The sequence below is a fragment of the Brienomyrus brachyistius genome, chromosome 13 (genome assembly GCF_023856365.1).
Source record: "Brienomyrus brachyistius isolate T26 chromosome 13, BBRACH_0.4, whole genome shotgun sequence".
In the NCBI taxonomy this organism is placed as follows: Eukaryota; Metazoa; Chordata; class Actinopteri; order Osteoglossiformes; family Mormyridae; genus Brienomyrus; species Brienomyrus brachyistius.
Window position 1 is genome coordinate 11153482 of NC_064545.1, and position 8331 is coordinate 11161812.

The window sequence follows — 8331 nt, forward strand, 5'->3', positions numbered from 1 at the left end:
TTGGATGTTGCTGATTTTAGGTTTTTAATCGAACAATATAGATTTTCCTTTCTTGGTCATTAAGTCATGACTCAGATTGTTTACATTTCGAACCATATAGGCCTGCATGTAATCCGTAAAACATGCTGGACATGGGGCAAATTTTAATAATTGATATTAACCACACTACCAAGAAAAATATATAACATGAAATCTGGCTGGCAAAAAGCAGCCACTGTTTGTGGGTATCCAAATACTAATTAGAAGAGATTTATTTAATCAATTGATTTGTTTTACTTTTGAGTTAAAAATAAAGCAAAATGTGAATAGGAGAACAAAGATTAAAAAAACTACGTGGAAATGCGTTGTAACCAGCAAAATGTGCATTTTTTGTGTTAGTGTTTCGGTACATTAAGCTACCTTAAGCTATTGCTGTACGATATAATGGGCTTTTAATTAACAGAGATGAATAGGCTAAACGTCCATTCATCCAATTTCTGTAAGGTCGCAAAAGGCTTAACGTAAATATTATAATTTTGTACAGTTTCGTGCAACTTGCAACATAATACACAGTACTTAAAACCAGCGAAACGTTCGAGAAACGAGCTTTTTCTGCCTTTTTAACGAATAGTTCAACGTGAATATTTATAATTTTGTGTTTGGATTACAGTTTAATACATTGCACAATAGCTTATACTTTCCCAGCGGAATGTCAGATAATTATGGTTTTCCTAAGTTGCTGTATTTAAATATTAAGCCACATTAAGCGTTATAAAGTGCTGTCAATAATTGGGGGGTGGTACCCTTGCTGTCACCCTACATTTTCTAAGCGGAACCACAGAAGAGTCACGGTGCGGTTCGGTCACCCCAATCAAAATGTCTCATAGATAGATAGAAAACCGCTTTAATGTTTGTTTTTTTCCAGGATCGCCATTTTAATATTTCAATGGCATTCATTTTACCTTTCTTATACACTACTCTACCGTGCGTGATGGCAAAATCTTGTTTTTCATATATTGGTACATTTATATAAGACGGCTCAACCAATACTTTCATCTGTCAAATAAAAAATGCAAAAGTCACACATGTAGCTTAAGATAATGTCGTGTGTCCCAGCATCGGGAAATTAACAGAATTGCATAGGACGGACAGCAATAAAGGTGACAGGACGCCGTCGATCGAGACGCCGGGGACAGTTGTACGTCATCGGGGAGTTTCACGCGGCGTCTGTCACGAGCCCTTCCGGGTTTAGGTAATCCCACATTTCCTCTCGTTAACGCGAATTAAACCGGACCGTGAAAGCACAGTCGACTAGTTAGTCCACGAGAGCCAAAGGTTGCGCACATTAGAGGGAATTACCTTGCAGAAGCAGAAAAATATGTTAATCATCGTGCTTTGCACATGTCGAAGGTTGCTTGGTTTTCCGATTACGAGTAAACCGAAAAAGTTTGTTGATATGATGCAGAAAAAAAATCAGCTAAATTAAATCCTGAGTTTTTTTGAAGCGCAAATCCATTCATTTGGCAAAGTGCGTTTTTTCTTCAATAAAGAAAGGCGTATATACGGTATATCTGCTGCATAAAATAGGTGCTCGCTGGTAAGTGGGCGCCGCGTTATTTAATAGTGAACAGCGAGGCGTGGATTCCCAGCGAGATGACTTCTCTCCAGATCGCGCTTTGCCTGTTCGCAGCGGCTGCTTGGAAAGTGTCCTGCGAACTGCGAGCCGCGCCTTCACCTGCCGCCACGCCGAGTCCCACATCGCCGCTGGCGGAGGGCTCACATCTAAACGGGAGCTCCAACCATTCAGCGCCCATCGGCTCTCGCATTTACTCCATCGCGAACGACCTGCCGACGCTGAAGAGCGCGGTCATCTTCATATGCGCTTTCACTGTTTTCCTGATCATCTGCTTGCTCATCAAAATGTACAGGTGAGAACATTTAATGATCTGATTTACTATAATAGACTTGGAGCGCCCCATATGGTGCAATGTTTTGCCTCAACGTTTTTTGCCCAGAGATGAGAAAAATTCACTTTTTTATACACAAGACAATACGCTTTCTGACAGTTAAGTTGATTTAGAAGATCATCTCTATGGCACGGATTCAAAAATATTTGTGTAATGTACAGGTATTTTTAAACATAGATAATTTGCCATCAGTAATATTATTTTAAGTACGTGTGTAATTGAAAATTTGTTATAGACCATGTATAAGGCTTTGTTTACGCTGGGTAGGCTATTTATAAATACTAATTATGTCTTGATATTACTTTAAATATGCGAGGCGGTCTTCTGACTTTCTGGCATGCTTTTATTACTGTGGCAGTATTCCGATGCGAGGCGAAAATGGAGATGCATGAAGATGATTTTTAAAAGAGTGCATGGTGTTGTTGTTGTTGTAGGTCCGGGAGGAAGATAAGGAAAACACGAAAGTATGATATAATTACCACTCCTGCCGAACGGGTGGAAATGGCACCTCTAACGAGGAGAATTATGAGGAAGATGATTCTACCATTTTTGACGTGAAGTACAGGTATGAACAGCCTTTGAAGAAAAACGGAAAGCTTTCTCCTTCCGTAAAATTGACCCTAAATATATGCCACATAATATGTATAAACTCATATATGATTAAAAATATTACAAATTTAATACGTTATGTAATAAATGTTGGATATTGTCTTTTTGTCCATAAAAGAAAAAAAATGGTAGCAAACGTAATGGTCTTGCTAGGTCAGTCAAACATAGAGAAGGGTGAAATGTGCTCAGTCCACAAGAAGCACAAGCCTTATGTATGCGTTGTATACTGTGTTCTGTCTATAAAATGAGTTTGGTTTTAGGCCATATGAGAGACACAATACAAGAAAATGAATGGAGGCTTCATTTAAATTAAAAGTCAGAGTAAGTTAATGAACCTCCAGCTAAATGCTTTGCCTTGAGTGGTCTGCCCATGATATTCCATGGTACTTGCAGATATTTAAACATTAATTGTTCTTAACTAGTATTAATCTTGTAGGAATGTCGTGTATTATAAGTATGTGAGCATATATGTGCCGTCGGATGGACTAACATACCCTGTCTAGGGTGTTCCCAACTCCCCTACCCCCAGCCCCTGATAAGCACTTATAGGATGGGCAGCTGGATGGATGCAATGCTGTCAATATGACCACTAGCAGTCAACATTTTCAGCGGCTAATTAAAAAATAAACATAACAACCTATACAACGTTTTCATTACAAAGTCATCTCACGTGACTGTTATCACGTAATTTCTGAATAACTTTTTGTGGCCCCCCAGACTGGTGGGGACTGACCCTCCTACATTCTCCTCTTCTCTCTTTCCCACTTATCCTTGCTTCTCAAATGACTCATTCCATTGACAGGCCACAGTTTTTATGTGTACATATATGTACATGTTTTTTTTTCCCAAGTCGCAACTAATCAATCAACAGTAATCAATGCACTATATATATATATATATATATATATATGGGTATTACAATGTATCCCATGATGCCTTGCAACGCTCCAAATGTGTAAATGCGTGGATAAATTCAGTGCTGGCTTTTTGACTTGAATGAGCTCTTTGTGGTTTATCTAGCAATTGTTTTATTTCTGGCTTGGGCAAAAGTTTCTGAACTGTGGGCACTAATGACATCAGACAGTTTAAAATGCCAGAAGACGATTACTAGCATGTACTTTTTTATAAGAATTTGCCATATGGGTTGTGTTGTTGGCGTGTTGTTAAGCGCCTTTCACTGGAAAGTTCTGATGTGTCGTCAGGTTTGTGTGTGTGTTACACTTCGCTGCCTTCCTTCCGCCTGATCTATTGTTCTCTGACTCTCACCACACTTCCTGCCAGCGAGACACTGTTTCCTGTTTCCTGATTTTTTTTTTTTGTGGTGAAATTCCTTCTTGGCTGATCCATAGCAAATGCTTGGAAATTGCATAAATTCTCAACTTTCGCAGGATGGGAAACTTAAGAAGCAGCTAAATTGGCCTGGACTCTCCAATAAAATCCCAGCCCTTTAAGGCGTCTGGAGGTGATGCTGCTTTGTTTGTTCCTAGATTTGAACACAAGGCAGGGTCAATGCAACCATGGCCATGTGAAAAAGGTGCAGCTGGAAGAGGAATCCCTTGTATAGCCTTAAAGACCTAAAAACTACTGCAAGTCAGAGAGCCTGAAATGACCGTGGCTGCGTTTCCCAAAAGCATAGTTGCTAACAGCGTTAGCATCCTGTATAGTTTGAAACCATGAGCTGAACAATTCCAACTATGTAATGGGAGCTTCTGGGAAATGTAACCCTCATCTGTCACATTGTACAGGATTGACACCATGGATTGGTACTAGTGATGTTTTAACAATATCTCTTTACATTTTTCAGGTGAAGGAATCAATCATGTGACATCAGAAAATATCTGTGTCTACAGGATACAAAACCATGGACTGTCGTTCTGTCGGTAATTTTAGATTTTTTCCCCTTTCTCCATCCTTTTGTTTTGCATTTTGTTGTGAAACACACACTAACGAGGTAATCTAGCCAATTACACAGCAAACCAGCGAGTTGACCATGAGGACTACGAGTCACCCCTTTTAATGGCTCTCACCCACTATGTGATTCCACCACCAAATATCCTACCAGCATGTCCTTTCTGGCTGTATGAAGTGAATTACAGTGTGAGCAGCGAAGATCCCTGTCAATGCTCGATTCTCATCAGGCCTCGCAGCATAAATGACTGTCTTTGTACTTTGCGTCTTGCAATATGAATCTTTCAAAAGGAGGATTTTAAAGTCAGTGATGTAGGCAGTCTGAGAGCTACTATTTTTTTTGAATAAGTTCAAGCTTTCTGATTTCCTACTATATGTAGGAAAAAGAACCAAGTAAATATTGCCAAAGGTGTAACTTGCATGTGAATGGTGAAGGATTCTTTCTCTGCCTGGAAATCTCATCCCCTTTGAATCCTTTGCGTACGTGGCCAAGCCCTGCACGCCTGGCAAAGCTAATTTGTGTTTAATTTTTTCTGTGACCATGGGTCTAGGCTCAAATTAGACCTTATCTGCTATTTATCCAGACTGTCCTCATTATTGCACAAGGTAAAATGAGTCGCGGTTTGTTCCCTGTGATCTGGACGTTTTCCCGTAGGCCCTCGTGCCGAATGGCTGAGGCGATATTTCCCAGAATGCCATTTTTTTCGGAAATTCGCCATACTCGGAGTATGTAAACAACATCGCTGGGATTTCAGATCTCCCAGCAGAACTGGCGCTTTGCAGCCAGAAGTTCTGAGAGTCTGCGGTGGGATGATACCAGATGTATATAGTTACAAGTATTCTGGAGATGAAGATTTCTATATAAATGCGTATTTTTGTGTTGTGATTCTATGTACCTAAATTACCTTTCCTGATATCAGTGGTATAATATATGATGTGTAAATTCCTGTCGATGGTCTTTGACTGGAAGAATATTATCTATGCGCTTACAGGGCAGTCATAGTTTTCATCCCGCCCCCCCCCGCCCCCATGCTGCTATGTAAACCAAAGCTGGAAGTGAATTCTCGGGGGGGGGGAGATATACCTAAAGAAGGAGATTCCGAAGAAGTGCTTTGGGGAAAGCATTTAAATCACCGTCCCCCTATTTTTTTGTTGTGGGAAGGGGGGCAGTGAAGATGTTTTATATTTTGCTTCTGACACCCCCCACCCCCCCCCCCACTATGTGCACTACAAAAAAGTAATTTTTTCAAATAAATGAAAATGTTCATTGATTTATAGAGTATCAATGAATTGACTGTCCTGTAGAAAACTGGAAATCGCTTCATTTAGCCTTCTGCAGAACTGCTGAATGAACAGCATCCAAATGTGTCCTGCCTGAGGATTTGTTGTTAAATCTTTACCTGTCTGTCAGGACAAATTTCAGACCTCTGAAGTACTATTGGCTCAGACTGGACCAATCACGCAAGTGACTGGATGATGTCTCAATACCCCCAACTGCATCCATCCATCCATCTTCTACCACTTTTCTGGGTTGGGTCGCGGGGGCAACAGTCTAAGCAGGGAAACCCAGGCTTCCCTCTCCCTGGCCACTTCGCCCACATAGTCTCTCCAGCGTGTCCTGGGTCCTCCCCGGGGCCTCCTCCCAGCGGGACATGCCCGGAACACCTCACCAGGGAGGCGTCCAGGAGGCATCCTGCCCAGATGCCCGAACCTCCTCATCTGGCTCCTCTCGATGCGGAGGAGCAGCGGCCCCCAACTGCATGTAAAAGTTGGTGCCTTTCCAGGTTACATACTAGTTATGTTACTTATAAGCTTAAAAGCAGCACACTTAGCAGCTTGTGTTGTGCTTAAATAACCACTTAAGGGGAACAGAACACTGAACCTGCCTTTCCGAATGCTTTGTAGTATATTTTTATTTATTTTTATTTGTGTCCATTAGGCTGGTCATGAAAGGTACATTCATACGCTCTTGTTTGCGATAAGACTGGATCTCTGCAGAGTGGTACTTAGGATTTGGAACAGGTGTGGGAGTGGGAGACCAGCTGGCATTTTATAATCCCAGTCTAGGTGTTTACTGGAGATTCCCCCCCCCCCCAGTTTGAATGTTATTTGTGCCCCCAGTGAGTGAGCCAGTGCCTCGCTGCCCTCTTGTACAACAGTTCCACGGCTTCCTCCTTCCAGTGCTATGCTCACGTCAACACCAGCCATGCTCCGTCTACATTTTTGCTAGTAATTTTCTGGTATTTGTGACGCTCTTTCGTTAAACCTAATCTTCTGTTCGGCATTGTGGTTCGTGTTAATGCGCTACTGTTAATTTGTATGCAAGTGAATCAGTCTCCACTGAAGGGAATGATATCCTCAGCCAATAAAGCTTATTTTATGGTATTAAAATGTTTTTCTGTTAATGCCTGGATATTGGTGCATGCCATTTGTGGTATGTAGTAGAAGTAGCTGGGGTTTCATGTAAAGAAATCCCTTAGGCTCTTCGTGTCTGTTTTTCGCTGATGTCGCAGTGTATCAGAGAACATGAAGACGTCACCCTTGCCCCCCCCCCCCCCAACCCCCTATTGTCTCCTGGTATAAGGTTCTTGCTTTTCCCCAAACAGAAGACAGGTCTTCATCAAGATCACTGTGTATCCAGATGCATAAACCGAATAAAGATTCTTATAAATCAGTTTTCGTGGTATTGCTTTGTATGATCATCGCTTTTTTTTCCCCAAGTGATATCCTCCCCAGTTCACAAATTAAGTAATTCATATTAATGTTCCTGTATTTTGACTCTTTGGGGAAATTTGATGATCATTTTTTAAAATCCATAACACTTTCAAAGCGTTTATGGTTTCCTGCCTCTTTCATTACTATTGAGGGAAATGCTCTTGGTTGACATTTTTACGCTTAGCTGAAAGCAGGGAAATCGCGTTTCATCTTTACTCTAAGCAGAACCACAGAAACCCTGCTGTGTGTCATAAAGAAGGGGACCAGGAAGGAGCAAATCTCCTTAAAAAACAAACTGCAGACAAAGCTGCACCCCTCAAGTGTTAAATATGTTTACAAAAGAACAGAACAAAAATTACTCCCCCCCCCACACACACACACACACACACACACATTTATAGAGCCTGTGTCTCCAATGAGGACCAGAAGGATGTTGTGGGATTAATTTGGTTCAGTACCACTGGTCACAGTCTGCTTCTATAAAAGAAGGAGCACATGTCTTTGCAGATAAACACATTTATTTTCTGGGTGGTTTACTGACGTCTGCAGTGCGCACCAGTCTATTTTTAACCCGAATCATAGGAGCGATATGTAAGAGTAGAGCGTTTTCTATCGAAGCAGGGTTGGAAGGACATGGCAGGGCTGCAGGCGTCACACGTGGCCTTCATTACGGGCCTCTGCTCTTGATGGAGCCATTCTCGTATTAATCCCCAGGGCCACAGGAATGCCATAGCGCTCTGAGGCTGTTCGCAGCTTGATCTCTGCTGCCCACCTTATTGTGGCGCCGAATGTCTTCTGCGCTCATGGGAAGTTTAAGGGAATGTGGAAGTGGCACAGAAAGCGAGTGCTGCTTTACTCGGCGCAGCAGAGAGCCCGGCGCGAGGCAGACGGCGTGCACATGACCTTTTGAGCCGTAGGGGCTGTGTGTGTTAGCCGCACGCTACAAAGACTGCTATGAGGTCGTCAGCGGGCACGAGCTTCTGAGTAACAGTTCGGCAGTGTTTCGAAAGCCAGTCTGGAGGAAAAGCCTGTGTCTTAAACATGCCCGAGGGGGTTCGGGCTTGTAAAGATATCTTTGCATGGAAATGTGGGTAATTCCTGGAATTGGCCGTTTGCTCTTCCCATAACAAAGGTTTCATTGTCTCATTCTCTT

General features: G+C 42.1%; 1 protein-coding gene across 1 annotated transcript; it reads left to right on the forward strand.

Annotated features, from left to right (window-relative positions):
- The first annotated feature begins 829 nt into the window (after positions 1–829).
- fam174b (family with sequence similarity 174 member B) lies at positions 830–7112 on the forward strand. Its single transcript, XM_048973630.1, is given in 4 exon segments — positions 830–1907; positions 2381–2454; positions 2457–2511; positions 7070–7112. Coding segments are annotated over 4 exon segments (447 nt in total). The 5' UTR covers positions 830–1632.
- The last annotated feature ends 1219 nt before the right edge of the window (positions 7113–8331 follow it).